The sequence below is a fragment of the Zonotrichia albicollis genome, chromosome 5, assembly GCF_047830755.1.
Source record: "Zonotrichia albicollis isolate bZonAlb1 chromosome 5, bZonAlb1.hap1, whole genome shotgun sequence".
Taxonomy (NCBI): domain Eukaryota; kingdom Metazoa; phylum Chordata; class Aves; order Passeriformes; family Passerellidae; genus Zonotrichia; species Zonotrichia albicollis.
In genome coordinates this window covers 49,742,631-49,762,779 of record NC_133823.1, presented here as the reverse complement: position 1 = coordinate 49,762,779, position 20,149 = coordinate 49,742,631, and the positions used below count along the sequence as shown (strand labels likewise).

Sequence of the window (20,149 nt, the reverse complement as noted above, 5' to 3'; positions counted from 1 at the left end):
CTTGCTTTTCTGTTCATCATGCCAAGTTCGATGCTAACAAGTTTCCCAGTCATGTGAGCAAACAAACTGTGTTGTCAGCCAGCAGGATTATCAAACAGAAGTTTAGTGCATTTGCTAAAGAGAACCACTGTAACACCTGCAGTCTGACCATCTCTCTGTTCTTCCTGCAGGATTCTTTTCAATGGAACCATTGGAAAGAACTGGAAGAGAGTCGGGAAAGACAGTTCAGAATGCTTCAGCATGGCTTTATGGACAGAGAGGCAGTTCAGAAAAAGGAGCTCATTGCAGCAGCAAGAACTGGAGCCAAAGCCTGTATACTGCGCTCTGATCTAAAATAAAATACATTTGGAACAAATCCAGGCCTGCTGGAAATATCCCAGTGTACCTATTTACTACAAGGTTGAGTTTTATTCTTATTTCACCTTTACAGTGTGATTAGAAAAAGGTGGGTCTTACAGGCACAATAGAATAAAAATGTGCGGGGAGGTTGTAATATCATTTAATTTTTTATGTTCTTTTATAATGATAAAATGATTAATTATATAAGGATTTTTTTTCTGCTAGCATCAAAAGCTTTAAGAAATTGAAATTTAATCATCAGAGCTCCTACAGCATAATGGCAAATATCTGTGTAAGAATGTCAAGACCTGTATTTCTGGTTTGTATACTATGCAATGGTTTGCTACACTCATTTTTCCAAAAGAATAAAAATGAGGGCAAACCCCAGGAAATATTTGTTTACATTATGCATCTTTTCAGAAGGCATGGTCAGCCTAAGTTCCAAACATATCTTCTTACATGACAGTAACTAAGTAAGAGGATTGCCAGTTTCAACACTGTTTTAGAGGATGAGGGAAGAACTGTTTAGAAGGTTTAGAGAATGTGAAAGCCTCCAGAAGTAGAAGTCTGAATTCATTGACCCAGGCAGGCCATTCCTCTATTTGCAGTTTTCTTCTTTAATTTCTTCAGTCTTAAAACAGTAAAAGGAGAAAATAACATTGATCTCTTTAGGGAGCTGCTTCCACAAAAAGTAAAAATTCTGTTACTCACCTAGAAGATAATTTGTCCTCTGACAATTTCTATACTGTGTAAAACAGCTTTTAAATCACAAAACGTATCCAGGCACAAAGCCAAGAAGGATGTAAATCAAAATTAAAATCTGCCCAGCATTAGGACTATGCAAGGTATTTCTATTTTAACTCAATGCCAGTTACTAAGTGCTTAATTATGGCTATTGCAAATATTTAAATTGAAGGAGACTGTCACTGACATTAGAGTAAGGCAGCTGCTTCAAAGGCTCTCACAACATTGCATTTCTCACTTTTTATTGAAGGAGGTCTAATGGAATTCTTTTATTGCCATCTAGCTGTGAAGATCACTTCCACAGCCCACAAGCTGATAAAATGTGCTGTATTTTTCACTCCAAGGAAACGCTCTAGTAGTCCACAAAGGCAATGCAGGTAGGGCTCATGCTCCAGAGCAAGAGTTAAGGAACACAGGACAGTGAAAGATGGAATCATAGAACTACATAGAAAAGGGAATTGTGATGCCATGTCTAGTACAGTATTGTATATCTTTAAATTACATACTGTCAGTGGCAGGGAGTTTGTCTTCCTTTGTTCAGCATTCTTTTGCAGTGCATTCCAGAGCAACAAAGCTAACTGGTGACTCAACACCTTGATTTTCCAGAAGCCAGCAATTAACAGCTGACACTCATGCTCTAGGATATTGCATGGCTGAATAGTTCTCAAACTTTTCATAAGAATTTTTAAAAGAAAAAAAAAGCATCATTAAGTAGATATTGAGATAGTGGACATTTCAAATCCCCATCACACTGCAGGTTTCTTCCCCTGTGATTTTGGACCAAGTTTTCAAAATTCTTATTGAATTGCAATCAAGCTGGTTCAGAAATATTTCCTTCTCCATATTTTCTTTGCTCTCAAATGAAAGTACTGAGGAATAGAAGAATCTCAATAATCCAGCTGTGGGATTTTTGCCTTCAGAGATAACAAGTAGGCCTATTACTGCTTTGGGATCTGATGCATAAAGTCATCTTCAGAATCAACATTTTGAGGAATGTAAAATAATGTGTTTTGAAGAAAATACCAATATATTCCTATATTGGTATTTTTGTATCAATATAGCCTATTGATTTTTCAGTGATGGCAGGCCTTGCAACAGAATACACAGAATAACATAAAAAATACCACCCTGCTCCTGACAAATGTGTATAACTTGATGCTGAACACAACAGATCCTCTCCAGAACCACTCTGCCCTGGCTCCCAGAGCACATTTCCTAGTATTCCTGTGTGGTACATGGAAACCTGAGGTGAGCAATGCAGAGCAATCAGAGGTCTGGTGGGACTTGTTAGCCTTGTGTTAGAAAAGCAGCTACAGTGGCCCTGGAGCCAGGTGAGCTGTGAAGGCACCCAGCTCACTGAGACTTGCTGCCTGTGGCAGGGACCGTGCACCACCTGCTGCAGCCACACACAGAGAACCGAGGGAGAAACGCCTCCACACTTGCTTCACGGGAACGCAGGTGGATGAATAATTCATGATTCACTCATTTACACATTTGTTACACCATTTGCAGCCACGAAGAGGGGCCTGAGTGAACAAGGCTGACTCTGAAATCATCCATCAAAACAGAGTAACAAAATCAGAGGTTGCACCTGTCTGATCGTAGTGACAGACTCATAAGGAAACATTTCTAGTGCTGGAAGCTGCACATTCAGAGATCTCTCATTTCAGCACAAGCAGCCAGACCACATGTCCTAGGGTGACGTTATGGTGCTTGTATCCCCATGCATGTGTTCTGTTTATGCTGGATATCATGTTCTGTGCCTTCAAGGGTGGCTCTGAAGAGTGAAAGTTCTGTTTTGTTCTCAGCCTCTCCCCCATAGCTGGCAAGACACGGAGACAGGACAGTACATGGTGCTGCTTGTGCTTTCTGCTTGGCTTTTTGCTTTGCTTTTGCTCCTGCTTCTGCTCTGCTCTTGTTTTTTGCTTCTGCTCATTAGTCAGTTTAGCTAAGCAGTCTGAATTTTTCCCTGGACTGTTTTTCCTTTCCCTTTTTTGGAACCACTCAAGCCTGCTCCGGACTGGGACCTGGGAACACTGAGAGAGAGTTTGCACCCTGTGGCTACAGCAGCTGCCCCAGCACCGGAGGGACTGAGAGCAGAGCGACCACTCCCAGGAGAGACTTTGTGAATTTGACATTTTTTTCAGAGCAGTGAAAGAGTGGTGTCATCCAGTATTGTTCATTTTGTGTGCTGGGGGGTGCTGTGCCTGTTGAATAAACAGGTTCTTTCCACTTCTCTCTGAGGAATCTTTCCTGAACCAGTTGGGGAGAGGGGCCATGTGGGTTTGCCTTCTGGAGGGTCCCCCTTTTGGAGGTTTTTTCCCAAATTTGCCCTAAACCAGGACACCACAGAAGCCTTCACCTGCCACTAAGGAGGTCAAGGAGATGTAACAAAGCCCAGATTAGCTGAGGAAAACCAAGGCCTTTGCCATGGCAAGAAGCAGGCATTACTTTAGTACGACACTAGATGCACAGGGGGGGTATCTTGGCCTAATGTGCGTGCCTGGCTGAAGGTGATATATGGGTTTATGAGCCAGAGATCACAGTATCACAGAATGTGCTGAGTTGGAAGGGACTCACAAGGATCATTGAGCTCACTTCCTGGCCCTGCACAGCACCTTCCCCAGGAATCACACCATGTGATTGTCCTGAGAGCATGGTCCAGGCACTCTTGAACTCTGTCAGGCTGGTGCTGTGACCACTTCCCTGGAAGCCTGTTCCACTGCCCAGCCATCCCCTGGGTGAAAAACCTTTTTGTAATATTCAACCTAAACCTCCCCTGACACAACTTCAGGCCACTCCCTTGGGGCTTGTCACTCACCACAGAGATCAGACCCTGTCCCTCTTCTTCCCCTCATGAGGAATTTGTAACTGCAAGGAGGTGTCTGTCTTCTTAGGCTCCTCTTCTCCAGGCTGAACAGACCAAGTGTCCTCAGCTGCTCCTTCTCCTCAGGGCACTTGACCATCTTTGTCACCCTCCTTTTGATGCCCTCTATCAGTCTAATATCTTCCCTATATTGTGGGGTACATATTAATCAGAGAAGTGTTAGATATGAAGTTGCCTGGGTTTGCCCAGTGAGCCTCAGAGGGGCCTCTTGAGGGTCCTGAGGAACCCCCGGTGGTCTGTCTGGAGTTGGTTCTCACCCTCGGTACAAAAGCTGCACAATGTTTCTGAAGGAACTGCATTGGCTTGGCTTGGGACAAGGGGCAGTAACCACGAAAGCTCCATCGAGGGCTCCTTCTGCAGGAGCAGTTTGTAACACTGGGGTTGACATGGTGGTGTTCAGTCATCAGTGGGATCTGATGATCTCAAAGGTCTTTCCCGACCTAACTGATTCCATAGTTCTGAGATTCTGGTTTCCAGAACACGGGGGTGGGGACGGGAGATTGAAGGGGGCGGGGGGGGGAGGGGGGTAGGGAACCCCACCCCAAAGCTCACACACACTCCACCTCCAGGTACAACAGCTCAGGAGAACGCAGCAAAAGCACGGTCTGGCTTCGGCCGCCCTTTCAGGGCCGAAGGAGCCTGAGGACCAGGAGACCTTTCCCGAGGGGTGGCGAGCGAACTCAGTGGGCCTCTACAACCCCGCCTAGGCCCCACGCCAGCGCGGAACTACAGCTCCCAGCACGCCCCGCGGCAGCTGAGAGCAGAGGAGGTGGGGCCGCCCGTCTTACCTCTGTCTGATTGACGTGCGCCTCGGCCACTCCGCGATCGCAGGGCCGCAGCTCAGCCAATGGTAAGCGAGCGAGGGCGGGCGCTGCCGTGGGCCGCTGCCGGCTGCCTCTGCGGTGAGCGCGGCGGGCCGGGGGCTCGGCCGGGGGGGGAGCGGCGCTGCTGGGTTCATCCCTCCCGCTTGCCGACGGTCCGGGGCGGCAGGTGAGGGAGGGGACGGGAAGGGAGGGGGAAGCGGAAAGGGAAGCGGCCGTTCCCGGTTGCAGTGGGGGTAGCCGTGGAGATGCGGCCGTTTCTGCCGGTGCGCGGAGCTGGGCCGGCGCCGCCCCCGCTCCGGCCTGAGGACGGTGCCCCAGCCCCTTCCCCGGCTGCGGCCCTGGCCGAGGGGTTCCCCTGCAGCCCCCGCCGGGAGCCGCGTGGCGGGTCCGCCCTGCCCTGCCCGGCCCGGCCCGGCCGGGTGCTCCGGGGCCGGCTCCGCCGCCGCTTCTCCCTGCCCGGAGCGGTGGGTGCGGGCACGGCCGGGCTCGCTGTCCTGCCCCGCCTCCCCGGAAGGGTCTGCTCTTGTCCGGAGGAACGGCCGGGGCTCGGTGGAGGGAGCTGCATGAAGTTGTCGCTCTGCTCTCCCATTTTGTGTGACAGCAGGAGTGGGGGGAATGTTCCTCGCCTACCTCAGCCCGCACCTGCGCTTCATTACAGGATGTGGAAAGACTCAAGTATTTTATTTTTAATGTTTTGGGGTTTTTTGCTGTATTCTGTTTTTGGGATTATTGAAAGCGAGTTGTGGCGTCTCTCGGAGAAACTTGTGCAAGTAAGAGCAGTGAGCTTTACTTCTGGCCTGTATCCATTTTTCTTTGCTGTGTCTGGGATAGGACATACGGCCGATGAAAAGGTTCAGTGTGTTGTTTTGTTCTGTGGGTGGGTTTGAGGGATTTCTTGGTTGTTTTTGGAACTGTTTTGGGTTTTTTAGGTTATTCATGAACATGTCATATTTGTCTGTAGGTGTAACTGCCTGCTTAAAGCAAGCAGACTGGTGTATTTCTGTTTATACCCTGTTATCTCTCATCTTTACTCTTTTTATGGTGCCTCTTACCAAGGTCTCTTAGTATGGGAACGTTTTACCTAATTTGGGTAACAGAGACTCGGTTTCTTTTTTCACTAAAGTTTAAGAAAATGAAAGCATCTTTAAAAGTACTGGAAGTACACGATAGGAAGGTGTAAAAGAGCGAAAAGTTAGCGTTCTCCATGGTAAAAAAAAAATTGAGACCAGCGCTTTGTGCCTGGTATGTGTGTCTTCTGAAGACAAAAATGCTGTTACGCAGATGCATCTTTGATACGTTTGCTGTTGTTAGGGGTACAAAAAGACATCTGGGGTAGAAGTGAGAAGCTTTAAAGGTACGGTCATGCTTTGGGCTGGCTGCCTAGAACAGAGGTTAGACAGAGTTTAAGTGAGTATTTATTGAAGGCTTTTAACAGCTACACCTTGGGCAGTGCAAGAGCCTCACAGAGGCTACAAGCAAGATGGGCAAGAGTTTTTCGGGCAGATACATGTTTGGTCTAAATGCATATCTGGGTTAATTGTCCAATTACAGCTTCAGGTAATGAAGTGACATTCCCCCAGTTTACTTTGGTTTATACTTTTTGGGCCTGAGACTGTGATGATGACCTCGGTTTTCAGTCCTGGAAGGATTATTTTGTCTGACCAAAATGGGAGACTGACTGTGATGGGAGCTTTCTAACATTCTATATGAAAGTTCAGAGTCAAACACTAATCCAGTACAGGATCTGAAAAATACAAAATTAAAATGTAAGGCATCATTTGGATAATCCATTTTGACAAATTCAACATACAATGGTGGTGTCAGCTGTGCTTTGCATATTCCCAATGTTTGGATTGGTTTCTTTAAGTAAGTACTTCAGTGAATTTGTCATGTTTAGGATAAATAGGAAATTAAGTCTTGTCTCTGTTAGTGAGACAGGGAAAATGTCTATCTCTTGCTTCAGACAGTTTGCCTCCATTCACGTGGGAGACCAAGATTTCCTTTTGAGAGTGGTGCAAGAAAAGTTTTCAGTATTTTAAAGAATCAATTGTTTTTGAGTGGTAATTCAAACGTGTTTGATTAACTCAGCTTGAGCTCGGTGAAAATGTTGACTTTTTTTAGAGGAAAAAACAAGATACTTAAATGATGAATAGCAGTAGTTACCACTCCTAGTGTGAAGATTCTTGATTTAAATAGCTTGACCTTTTCTCTCAAGTACAGAGAAAAGTTGGTACTTGTAGTCTTTGAAATGTTCCTTGTTCTGAGATCAACCCAGTTTAGGAACAATAACTGCATGTGCAGAACTCTGCAGATGACGGGAAGGGGAGTGGCCTTTTCTGGTGCTGTACCGGCCTGCAGTGAAGCAATAGAAGTTCTGTATAAGTTAAATGTATTTATTGGCTTGCTAAGCTGATCTGCTAGGTTTTTACACAAAGAAAAGTCTTTACTTCTTAAAAAGTCATTATTCTAGAATTTCAAAATGATGTCTGCATGCATCTTGCTAGAAGTCTCACAGATAACTGCAAAGTTCAAGTGGGAAGTGATGTCTGTGGATTGAGGGGAGGGAGGTTGCTGCAGTAATTCTTTGCATTAACAACTCCTTGGGGCTGGGTGGTTTCACAGTGACTGCTGGAAGAAGAGTGTTATAGGCTTTATCATTAACTTGGGCTGTCCAGGCCTGTGTAACAAACTATGTTATTAAGTGGTCCTGCACTTTTGAAGATTGCTGAGGAATTCTTCCAGATGAGTGTATCTCTCAATATGCAATGTGTGACTAAACTTTATCTGTGGTATATTTAAGAAAGTAAACTCTGCTTTGTTTTCAGAATGTTTGGGCACTTGATGCTCATTGAGGTTTCCCAAGTAAGCCAATAACATGTGGAAATCTATAGCCCCCAGAAAAGGTTTGTTCTTAAAAAACAAAAATGTTACTGGATCGTAGGACTCCTTCCATAGTCTTAATAAATTCTAGCAGTTGGATTTTCTTAGTAAACAGCACTCTCCTGGCATGAGCCATGTTGATATTGATGAACCTACCTGTGATGATTTGAGGTAGTTTTACAGTGATGAGCTTCCCTGTGGCTGTCTCTTCTCAACTTAATTCTTCAGAAGCAGCTTCTGAAGAGGTATTGAGCCATTGGCAGCTGGAACATCTGTGCCTTATAGGTTCTGTCTGCATTAATCATAAAGAAACCCAGTTGTCAGTGTTCTAAGATTCTGAAATTAAACCATTTAAATAGCAGCAGTGTGCTCTGTCACTTTTGTCAAAAGGTGATTCTGTCCTCCCCTGCAAGTGAGGGTTGACACCAGATCCTGTCAGACATTTCACAGCAATCCTATGTTCACAAATATTACAGTAATCCTGTAAATAATCTGGGGGTTTGTGTCTTGATAAAGAATGAGTGTGAGTATTTAAAATGGATAGGATGGTCTTAACAGGTCTTCTATTGTGTGTTACTTCAGTTTTCACTATAACTTAAAAATTTCAGTTGATTGGCTTCGTTTTTTCTTCTGTTACAGTTCTTCTTTGGCATTTAAGCCACTCACAGCCAAAGAGAATCTGTGCAAGCTTCTGTTTGGAGTCATCACAGGTGTTCCCTGCAATATTTTTAACCTTTCTAAATATACTTGGTTAACAAACTATTGCACTGGGCTGTACTCAGTATTGAGTCTGAAAAGCACCAGGTCTTGTGAAACCTTCTGGGTATTTTACATTCAGACCCGTGCTGCCTGATGAATACAATAGGTTTATTTTTTGCTGCCTTTCAGCACTGCAGATATGTCAATGTTGTTGTTTTGAAAAAGTCTATTTAAAAACAGTTCTGACAACTTGTAATTTAAAATAAGCTTATATAAAAGTTCATTTCTTTATATTTCTCAGGTGTGTGCACCAACTAATATTTCCCAGCTTTTTAATGTCCAGGTGTTTTTTCCAATTCAGTATCTGAGGAGAAGTGTCTTGGCTTTCTTGATGAAATAAAACTTGCAAATTATCTGATGGCTTAACTTGTTAATGTACTCCATATGTTGCTCACTCTTGTTCATCCTCTTGCTGTGTGCAGAAAACTGGTTTACCTAAGTAATTTTAAATTTAATTTGTAGCTGGTCAATGAAGATAGTAGTTTGTCTTGAAGCAATTATTTTGAAAGAGCAGATATGTAGGGTTTAGGGATGGTTCTCTCCCTTGCCTCCATCCCTTATCCCTTGTGCTGTGTCTCCTCCTTCCCCTCTCTCTTCCCCTGGTCTCCTAAAACCTCCAAATCCATGAGTAACGATCATATTGAAGTAGGAGCTTGTATAGCACCTAGAAAATGTGCTCACAGAACAGTCTTGCTGTTTTTCTGGTTTTTCTTTGGTTGGGTTTTTGTATGATTGCAGCATTAGTCATGGTCTGGTTTTAAGAGTTCCTTCTCCTATCCTAGAAAGTAAAATAGTATCTTCCCAAGAATGTTGATAAGGCTCACAGAGAAGCTTTCTTTCTGAACAAGTGAAATGAAATCTAGCCCTTAAGAACAGTGGGATGAAGTGTTAAAAGAGAATTTTCATTACCTGAACACAAAATGTTATGGAAATGATTGCAGGGGTGAGTCCTGCATTGAGGCAGCAAGAGCCTGAAGCCAGTCTGCCTTCTCTGGTAGCCTGAGTCTTCAACACCCCAGGTGACAGCATGAGACTAGTTCTTATCTACCAGGAAAGCTGAACATGTCCGTTTAGATTTCTATAAAAAAAATTTGAGAGGGTGTTACACATAATAGTTCAAAAAATGAGATCTGTTATGCCCATGGATTCACTAAGCATTAAGTCTATTGACTTTCATTTTGCCTTTTGTGCTGGTTTTAAAATGAAAAAATGTGAGAAAATTGATGAGTGGTGTATTGTGTTGCTTACAACTATACATAAATACATCTTTGGGCTTCATAATAAGTATCAAATTGAGTGTAAGCATTTTTCTCAAGCTTTAATAACAATTTTTTTTAAATAATATCACAGTTCAGTGTTAACAGGTCTCTTAAGAAAGTGAATTAAGAAATGGAGTGAGTTAAAGCACAAAAAGATCCGTCAGGTTTCCTTTATTGAAGGCTAGGATTGACTAGCAGTGCTGTTCCATCCCACTGTGTGTTCATGTTTCCCTATCTGGGAGTAGGCTACACAGTGTGTGCTGCTCTTTGTGGCAAAAATCAGTCAGCTCTGGAGACAGTTCAGCAGTTCTTGTTTAAAATAGTGTCCCAGTTCTGGACAAATTTAGGAGGAAGCATTCTGAAAAGCTGTCTGCTCTGACAAAAGGCTGGTTTGAGCAGCCCCTCCCCCACAGGTTCCCACAGGTTCAAAAGGAATTCGTTTCTCCAAAGTGCAAAAATCCCTGTTTATTTAACAGTTGGATTGCTCACAGGCATGAAAAAAGGAGTGAATAATGTTCAATACCTGTCACTGCTCTGCAGAGATGGCAGATTCAGAGTCCTTTCTGCAGGTGTGGCTCAGCAGTGGCAGCCCCTGGGTGATGTCCTAGTGCTTCAGACTGGAGAAAAACTGAACAGTTCCAGAAGAAGAAGCCACAGTCCCAGGAAAAAGCTTACTGCCTCAGCTCATGAAAAAGAGGCTAGCTAAAAAAACCCCAAGGAACAACTCTGTCTGTCTGTCTCTTTAAAGAAAGAAAGCTGGGAGAAACCCCTAGACGCTTATCTCTGTTTTTGAACACAGGCACTACAATAATTCCACTACTTCCCTCCGCCCCTCAGCTCTAACTTGAAGCTGCAGGACTCTGCTCTATATCTGAGCACGGAGCAGGCAACAGGGGTAGCAGAGTGTGCAGTCACCTCAAGACACAGAGCTGTTCTGGTCCCTCCGCCACACTCAGCCCCCACTGTGTGTTGGCCAGGTGGTAACTGTAGCACAGGCAGGCTCCGGGATGGGACCGTCACTACCTGTCAGTCGCTCAGAGCTGCCTTTATGCTTTTGAGCTCTCTCCCTTGGCAGGTAGCTGGGTGTGCACATGTGCACCTAACACAGCAGCTACAGGGAGCTCAGATTCTCCTGCATGTTGGCAAAGATTTTGAAACTGAAATTTGTCTGCTTCACTTGCTTTAAGTTCCTCTCAAGCTGTTCGGGTCCCAGCTGTTGGAATCTGGAGATGGGTTGAAGAAGAAAGCAGTCCATCTGGAATTTAGATTCTCTGAAGATGGCTGTTTATGACAAAATTCCCACTGATTCCTGCCCACAGACATTGCCTTGAGTATCAGTCAGTTGCTTTTCAGTTCAGTGTCATTGGGATTTGTTAATATTCTTCTAGTTTGCTGTCCAACTCACTTTTCCAGGTGTTTAGTTCACAGATGAGAATGACTGAGGCTTCAGGCCCAGCTGCAGGTGTTTGAGGCTCGCATGCTGAACTTGGGGACTTCCCTCCCCTCTGGCTTTGGGCAGAAACTGGTGGCTCAGCAATGGGAATCTGAGAGCAGGGGGGATTGGAGAGTACAAGCATTGCAGACAGGTAACCTTCTCTCTTCTCTTTGATAGGTTTGGAAGAGCATCGTCCTCTTATCTTCAGAAACCTGGAGTTTTTATCAGTGAGCTACCTAAAGGAATCTAAGGAAATTATAGCTGTAGCTTCCTTGCCATTACTTTTTTGGTGTTTGTACCTCTTCTTCAGTGGTTTTAGATCAAGAAGCACTATGAGCACAGTAAGTACTTTGCTACTCAGTCCAAACCTGATTCTTGAAACATGTTTTCCATTGTATTTCTGCAAACTATTTTAAGAGTTTCTAGCTAATACACAGGAACACAAGTATATTGAATCTTCGTGTACATTCAGATTTTTAATCACTCTAGGTGCTAGCAGTAGTACAGAAATGCTCACAATGTCAGCAAAACCCAATACACTGTGAACTAGTTTCTCATTTACAAACCATCATGATAGGCTTTTTCTTGGTGAGGCAGCTGGTAAGAGATCTGGATCTGGGCTGATATTTTTATCCTTGCTGGAATCGATTCAGGTAAGAATAAGCCATACCACCTATTGATGACTATTACAGCCATTCCAGGAGTGTTTTCTGTACCTTTATGTGCTTTCATTGGTGTTGCAAAATTGAGGGCTATGTTAGTACTGCTTGCACAGAAAATGCTAAGTCTTTGTTCTCTCTTAGACTCAACGGAAGCGCCGTGGAGGAACAGGTAATTCTAGGCAAGCTCGAAAAAGAAGCAGGCTCATGGCTTCCACTGCTGAAATGGCTTCAGAAGCAGAGCCAATAGAACTTGAAGAAAGTGGTAAGTTTTCTTTTGAAGCGATAAGAACAGAAAGTGCTTCTGCAGGGTTTGGGTACAGCTGAACATGTATTTTTGCCAGTTTCTCGGCTGTGTAGTGGAGAAGCAGGGAAACATGATTTTAGGAAGTGCCTAGTGGCACACATGACTAAATAACAAGCCTACTGAAAGGCATGGCATGGCATGGCATGGCATGGCTAAATAACAAGCCTACTGAAAACTGGTTTGGTTTGTTACTGAGCTACAATGCATTTGTCACTAGTGATAGATGAGTTGCACAGGAAAAGTCCTCAAGAGCTGCTCAAACATCTGCATGTCTATTCAGATAAGATGGGTGTTTCAGCAGCTGCCACTACGCAGAGTGGCAAGCTAAATTTTGAAACTCCCAAGTTTGAAGAAGATAAGGAAAACTTTTTATTATTAATTGTGCCCAATCCCTCAAGGGAATGTGCAGAGCACAGTACTATTATATCCTATATGATTCATGTTACATTTTTGTGTGATAAGCATTCTCCTGTCAGATGAGTTGTCTGTTGCTGTTGTCATGTGACAGAACTGTGTGAGGAGTTTAGCTGCTCTTTTGCATTTCAGCTTGCTGAAGACAGGGCTGGTAAAGCTGTCTGGGAGTTGCTGAGGGCAAAGCTTGAGTGAAATGTTGGTCTCATTCCTGAAGAGAAGATGGACAGGAGATGGTTGAATCTTAGGCTGTTACATAGTGGCAGGCAATTTTCCTCCTCTGCAGTCTTTGACCTCGATTCTAACTTTGTTTTTCAGCTGGTGAAGAAGTAGTAGATCTCACATGTGAATCTTCTGATCCTGTAGTCGTTGATCTAACTCACAATGATTCCATTGTGGTAAGTAGTGAATAGCACACTTACCTAATTATTGTAGTCAAATTACTTTCCTCATGTGTTGCCTGATAGAATCTGACTTTAAAGGGCAAGTTTTGAATTCAGGTTTGGCTTTTCAGGGCCTGAAGGTCCTGTGTTACAGAGAGCAAAGAAGCTGCTCTGGAGGTGTACTTGCAGTTAGTGATAGGGTAGTATAAACTAACTTTTTGCTCCAGAACCTGGAGTTTATATAGATCTGTCATAAATAATGTAACCTAGAGATGCAGTTGATAGTTGAATTTTTTCTAGATATATCAAAGGTAGAATCATAGAATAGTTTGGGTTGGACAGGACCTCTAACATCATCAAGTCCAACCATTCACCCCACACCACCAGGTCCACAACTGGGCCATATGTATAAGCACCACATCTGTCTGTGTTGGAAGTACCTCCAGGCGTGATTTCAAGCCAATGCCACTGGGCTGCCCTGGGCAGCCCCTTGCAGTGCTTGGCAAGTCTTGGTGAAGAATGTTTTATAATACCCCCCTAGGCCAATGATTTGAAGAAAAAGCCAAGGGAAAGAAGAGTAAGTAAAATAAGTTCAGGTTAATACTCCCAGAAGTCTTTAAAACACCTTAATTTTTTTTCTGCTCTTTTGAAAGCTAGAATAGTCTTTGATCCAGCTGGCAGTGTTGTTTATCCCCTCAGTTTTAGGATGCCACTGCTGCTGTGCCGAGCAGAAGCAAGCAGCAGGAATAGCATAGGGAGTGTTTCTTGCTGGGGTTATTCCTGAGCCTTTGCAAAGGAAGGGCCTCAAACTTAACAACAGAATTTGCACTTACCCTGCTCCAGTTCCACCAAGAGCAGGCTGGGGGATGGGTTTCTTTTCTTCAGCAGCTGCCATAATATGGCATGTTTATGGACACCAGTGCTGAACTGGCCTGTTTGAGGAGAAAGAGGGAAAGAATCACCTGAAACTAAACCATGGAACTGAATGGGGGGAGCAGGAAGGAGCACATTCAGATGGTTCATAAGTTGCTTCTGTTGCTACCCCATTGGAGCAGTGGGAGCAGAACCATCAGCATCCACATAGTTGTTTACAGTGAAGCTTTTAATATACTGCTTTTAATAGTCCTAATCAAAATAAGAGTAATAGCCTATCATTCTTGGCTTGTTTTGTTGGAACTGCTGTGCCTAGCTGGTCTTTGTACGTAAGACCAGGGGTGCACCACAAAGTCTAATTGTATTTTCTTTTCTCTCCTCTCCCATGTGTATTGATGCAAGATTGTTGAAGGTGAGTTGACATTTTAAAATTGATAATGGAATTCTCCTAAATGTAATAATTATTATTTTTTGTTTGCCTTTTTCAATTAATTTGAGCAGCATTTATTGAAACTGCAAAAGGCCAGCCAAGGACATTGCTAGAACATCTGTCCAGTGCCTTAGAGAATGAATCCAGTCTCTGCTTGATAGTCAGTATCAAAGCTTGTAGAAAGTATCTGAAATAAAATATATCAAAAGCTGCTCTAAATACTTTTTCTTATTTTCTAAAGACAGAATTTCTTTAAGCCCCAAGTTGACAATAAGTTTAATTAGCACTAGCATATTGGTTGTGAATGAAAAAAAAGTCAGATTTGTCTAACCTGTATTCCAGTAAAGGAACTAGAGAAGGTGATTTGTGCTCATAGTATGCACTAGTCTAACATGCCTCAAATTTTGCAGTGAGAAATATTAACTTTTTTTTCTTCTTGAGATGTTAAAATAGTTACAGGTCTAAAGAAGTTCATCTTTTACATCTTTCAGATGTAGTCTAACTACATTATTGGAGATACATTAGTGTGTTGTCAGCTGCTTATCTAGAATGTAATCTGTCCTGTGCTCTGAATGAAGCAAGAGTAAGTGAAAAACGCCTGCAATAAAAGTTGTAACTGAGCACTTAGGCAGGAAGTGGTTTTAATTTTGTGACTTTTTGTGTTGTATTGTTTAGTAGCTTGATTATTTCTACATGGATACTGGAGTTGCAGAGATAAACTTGTGTTCAGTCCTCCCTCTTCCAGGTCACAGCAGTTGTTGCAGTTCCTCAACATAGGATTGTAGCTGTTTCTGTCAGTAAGAATTGGGAGAAGTGTCTTCCCTTTATAGGGGAGATTAATTCACAGGTAGTGTAATTTCCCGGAATGTGTGACACTGAGGATCTTCAAGATTAAGTTTTAGCTGTTTGTAGGGTGAAGAGATCAAATGATTTGTGTCAGTATGTAGTGGAATATTCACAATGTCTCGACGTGTTCAGCCTTAATATTTAGAAACTAGTTTAAGATTGCTTTTAATGCAGCTGAATATGGTCTAGTCTTGCATTTCAGGGATAGTTTCAGGGAGATAATAGTATAGCTAACTTAACAAAACTAAATTACAGAGAACCAACGACAGAGGAGAAATCTGAGGCTAAGAAGCCAGAGACAGGCAGACAGCTGTGTGCTGAGCAGTGATGATGAAGATGAAACCAGAGATAACGACGTGTACGTGGCTGATAAAGCAGCTCGAGAACTGGGACCCCTGGAAGAGGAAACTGCAAGTTCAAAGTACGTACACCTCATGAGCTGCCAAACATGGAGTTGTGCTTCTTTTGAGGCAGACAGGACTGAGTTGTATTTGTCATCACCTGACTTCCTTTGAAGCCTTCGCTTTCTCAGTTCCCTCATTTAATGAGTATGACATCCCATGTTGTATGATAGTCAAATGATAACGTTTTCACTTTAGGATGAAAAGCCAGCCCAAAACAGATCTACAGCTTTGTATTCAGCCTTAAAAAGATGAATGTGGGGTATGGCAAGGTCTGCTGGGGTAGATGTTAGTAGTGCTTCCTGCTTGGATTGAAGATAATGGGATAAAGACCATCTCACGCTTTCTATGCCTGTTTGATTAATAAATTACAAGCTGTGGTTCAGCATGGGCAGTGACATAAGAAAGCCAAACGTTTAGGTAAAGAGTTCAGAAGGTGTAAAGTAGAAATTAGTTTGTAAAGAATAGTGTCAGGAAGCTCTTTTTGTTTCTGCTAGCTGCTATTATTCAGCCCTTGGGCTGGGCCATGTTCCCTAGGCAGCCAGGCTGTGCCTGTTGCTGACTGTGTGTGCAGTACTGCTCTCCTGGAGGCTGAAGGCAGCAGAGGCTCATCTGTAACCACAGCTCAGTAACAGACACTGAGTCGGTCTTTCCACCTTGGAACTGGAAATTTGAGTATTTCCTTGTGTCACTGTGTTCCTGACCTAGATTTTATAAGCAGGAGTTCTTGAAGTGCCTATGTTACTGGGCTGTTGCTAAATTGGAGCAGGGGATTTTGGAACTTCTGACAGCCTCTTCCCTTTCTAGAATGACTAATTTCCAAGGCAGAGCTCTCAGTGCTTTTGTTACAGAGCTGTCACTGATGGCCTGTTGGAGATTAGTGCTGAACAGAGCAAAGAGAGTGCTGTGAGTTCTTGTGCTAGACCAGGGTGACCTAGTGCATCTTCCCCCTGGGGAAAACCTTTCCTTCAGGACAAAGGGGCCCAGTCTTGTTATTACATGCCACAAACTGAGGAGTTAAAGGTACACAGGAGTCTTGAAAAGAAATGGACCATGGTGCACTCAGATGGTGACGTGACATTTTGTGTGGGTAACCCTTGATGTGCAGTGAAATTAATGGCTGCATGTTTTTTTCTTCTTCTCTTCTCTGTACACAAGGCCGTCTGGTACTGTCAGCTGTCCAATCTGCATGGATGTCTACTCAGAGGTAAGGACCCACATGCTGTCATCCTTTATATGCTGTGTGAGGGAGAGAGGGGCAGAGGGGGCTCATTTGGCTGCTGTGGGATGTTACAGAGAGCTGGCTTGAAGCACAGCTTGCCTTGAGGCTCATAATAACTTATCAGTCTAAGTCACTACTTGTTAGTGGGGGTAGAGGGAGGAACCCTTGGCAGGATGGCACTGAAAGATCTTCAAGTTCCTTATTATTCTAAGAATAAAGGAGAATTCCAAATATTCTCAGTCCTGTTTGTGTGATGGCAGTAGACCAGCAAAGTTGAATTCTTTACTTCTAATGCCTATTGTGGTTTCTTTTTTTCCAGATTGTGCAAAGTGGACGACTGATTGTGTCAACAAAATGTGGCCATGTCTTCTGCAGTCAGTGCCTCCGTGATTCCCTTAGGAATGCCAACTCTTGCCCAACTTGCAGGAAGAAACTCACTCACAGACAGTATCATCCCATTTATATATGAGTACTTTTATTTCTCAGGACAGACTCAACTGGATTTTGGGGGAAATGTTATATTTTCAGTGCTCTGAAGATTTAAAGAGCAGCAGGTTGTGCACAAATCCAAATAAAACTGGTTTTTTTGGAGACCAACTTGAACATATCTAGACAGCTTTTTTATGGTCCAAGTTGCTTCTTGTTACGTTCCTGGCTATCATGCTACATCAGTGACTGTCTAAACTAGATCAGCAACCTAGACCAGGAAGGAAGCAGTTAATCCATTTCCTTCTACTTTTTTTAATGCTTAAATAAGGGAGTGTGAATATTTTGTTTTTTCTTACTCTATTAATTATTCCTACCTTCACATACAGGTATGGAATAGTTTCCTTTCAGAACACAGATTAGCAATTCACCATTGCATTATACTTTTTTTCATCCTGTAAGAAGCTCATGACTCTTGCTTTCTTGCATATCATCTTTGCCCTAGTAGAGTGAGTACTTCACTGAAGGGTGGTTTTTTCATAAGTCAGTCTTAAATTGACAGCAAGGGTTATGCAATAAAGTGACCTGCTGTTAATCAGCAGTCAAGTGTTTTGAGCAGCAGACATGAACATGCAAATGTTTTTATGAACTCCATGAGATCCCAGATACATAGACACATTGCAGCATGTACAATGTGAAAATAATTCTTTGATTGTTTCAGCTGCCAAGAATTCCTGTATTTTAATCCCAACACTGAATTTATTTTCTCACACAATGAGATGGTCTCTTGGGTTTACTTGTGCTGTAATGCTGTCCTAATAATTATCAATAATACAGTCTTCTCTAGGCTTCCTAGTGATGAAAGCAAAGAAGCAAATTCATCTGTATGCTGAATACCAAAATATCTACAGATCTTCTTACTGTATCAGCTGTTCCTAGTGTAACACTTTAAGTTCAGTGTGTTCTCTTTGCTGTTCTCACTGGTTGTTACACTGACACCTGACTGGTTGTAGCCTGGTGAATAGCATTGAAAATTAAATTCCTGTACTGCCATTTTTGAGTGGAGGCTTTAAAAAGTGTTTGGTAACAGTTTTGACAGCCAGTTAGAGAAAAGTTAATTCTCCCTTTGCCCTGAGGGTTGTCCAGGTTTTTTTTAAATGCAGTTTTAGAAAAGAAGTCAGATATATCTCCTAGGAAGGACAATTCCTCTAGTTGAGAAGGCAGGAATACACCAGTTTATGCACTCTTATCCAGTCACTTTTTCCCCAGGACTGAGTTCTAAATGTCTGTTTTAAACTTAGAGCTAAAATGTCTGAGCTGATCTGGAGTCCAGGGTGAGCTGATACAAACAGATTGATGTGGACAAGATGATTAAAATCAGGGGTTTATGATCCACAGCTGTGGTAGGTGAACCCATGGGAACCTCCAGAATTAAACCTGGCCACTTCTCTAGAGTTGGTTGCTTATAGAAACCATTCTAAGAACCATTCTGTGCCCTGGTGCAGCACAACTCTGAAGGGTGTGTTTAGTTAATGTTGGTATCACAGGTGTCATTGCTAACCTGTCCTTATCTGTAGGAAACCTTTAATTAAAGCTGCTCTTCTAAATTAGCTGTCTCAAGCTGCCTTGCAGCTCAAAGTAAAGTTGACTTTTTTTTTTTTTTTTAATTAGGATGTTTCTGGATATAGAAATAGAGAGTTTTGTTACATAAAGGCTGCCTGAAGAAATGCAGCACCTTCACCCCCTGGTTTGGAGTGGCTTTGGTTCAGTGCTGTTAGCAGGAATGTGCAGTTGCTGTGTTGGCAGTAGGGTGACTCCTACAAAGTTACACACAGGTGGTTGCTGTGTGCTCCCATGGGTAAGATAAACAAGCAAGGACTACAGCTGTCTCAGGATACTGCAGTGACAGTAATGGCTGCAGTTGGGTCCCAAAAAGCAGAGTTGATGCTTTAAGTATTAATTGTGTCAGGAGAAGCAGCCCAACATTAAAACTGTAGAGACCCACAAGGGTCACGGCAGCTACTTTGTCCCAGTAGCTTAACAAAGAAAGAATAAATTATGGCTGGTTTTCCTGGGGTGGCTGCTGTGTGAAAGGAAGGATCAGAAGAGGATTTAAGGGATTACTACTGAGGATGAGGGTGAGTCAAGTCACTTAACCATGCATCTTTCACAGTCTACTAGCCATGGCCTAAATGATTTTGCACTTCCTCCATGTAAATACCACTTTAGAGTTAGTGTTTCAATAAATAGATCTAATCAAAATTTAGATATCATAAACTATAACAAAGAGTTTTTAGCTTTTGTGTACCCTGTGAAGTGCCACAAATTTTGTGCATCTCAAAAAGGATATTATGTCTCAGTACATGGGAAAAAAAATGGAAATTCATTACATGCTTTTTTCTTCAAAGGAAAAAAAGTCTGATATATTTCAGTTCCAGCAATATTTCACATTGGCAAGAACTCATAGAAAATGAAAAAATCTTTATGTTAAGTAGATGTCTGTCTTGTTGTATATAGTTCAATTTTTCCTGTATTTAATTGTATTCAAGTCTGTCTGCCCATCTATGTTGAACTCTGCTGGTAGGCAGAGGGTTCTCTTAACAGGTGAAAATAAAATGTTTGGATTGATAAATCACAAGTGCTTTTTTTCATTGTGCTGGAGTCATTGATTTGGGGGGAAATAATCCTGAAGGCCAAAGCCTTTCAGGGGCCAGTGTGGGTTGTGCGGGGCAAAGGAGAAAGGCACCATCTGGGGCAGGGGGGATGTGGGGACAGGAGGCTGATGTCCTGCTCAGGATGGGGACAATGGGGCAATGCAGAGGTGGCTTTGTGGGTGGGGGGAGCCTGACAGCCAGGGCCAGAGAGAGCAGTGAGGAGGCTTGGGAGGGTGCTGGGCCACCTCCCTGGGGCTCCCACTGCTGCCTGGCTGTGAAGCAGCCACTGGAGAGAATGCTGAGGAGAGAACTGAACTACAGTTCTCTTTGAACTACAGGGTAGTTTCAAAGTCCCAATAAAGCTCACTTGATTTTTTTTTCTCCAAAGAAACTAGAGATGCTGTTTCCTA

The 20,149-nt window shown here is 43.0% G+C and overlaps 2 protein-coding genes across 4 annotated transcripts in view; both read left to right on the top strand.

The window, feature by feature from the left end:
* The window catches only part of CFAP99 (cilia and flagella associated protein 99), a 54,442-nt gene extending 52,633 nt beyond the window's left edge, over window positions 1-1,809 (top strand). For all 3 annotated transcript variants that reach the window (XM_014266083.3, XM_074541656.1, XM_005485763.4), the window contains one exon: window positions 171-1,809. In XM_014266083.3, coding sequence (XP_014121558.2) covers window positions 171-338 — 168 coding nt within the window. In that variant the 3' untranslated portion in view covers window positions 339-1,809. The remainder of the gene's footprint in view (window positions 1-170) is intronic.
* Window positions 1,810-5,043: 3,234 nt separating this feature from the next.
* RNF4 (ring finger protein 4) lies at window positions 5,044-19,450 on the top strand. Its single transcript, XM_074541655.1, has 8 exons — window positions 5,044-5,564; window positions 11,305-11,468; window positions 11,931-12,051; window positions 12,823-12,902; window positions 14,163-14,172; window positions 15,292-15,457; window positions 16,596-16,644; window positions 16,979-19,450. The coding sequence occupies exons 2-8, from the start codon at window positions 11,460-11,462 to the stop codon at window positions 17,126-17,128; spliced, it is 585 nt and encodes a 194-aa protein (XP_074397756.1). The 5' UTR covers window positions 5,044-5,564; window positions 11,305-11,459; the 3' UTR covers window positions 17,129-19,450.
* Window positions 19,451-20,149: the final 699 nt, after the last annotated feature.

Coding starts and splice junctions, on each gene's coding strand:
- RNF4 (XM_074541655.1), top strand. Junction 12,052..12,822: donor AATAGAACTTGAAGAAAGTG/GTAAGTTTTCTT, acceptor TTTGTTTTTCAG/CTGGTGAAGAAGTAGTAGAT. Junction 16,645..16,978: donor GCATGGATGTCTACTCAGAG/GTAAGGACCCAC, acceptor CTTTTTTTCCAG/ATTGTGCAAAGTGGACGACT.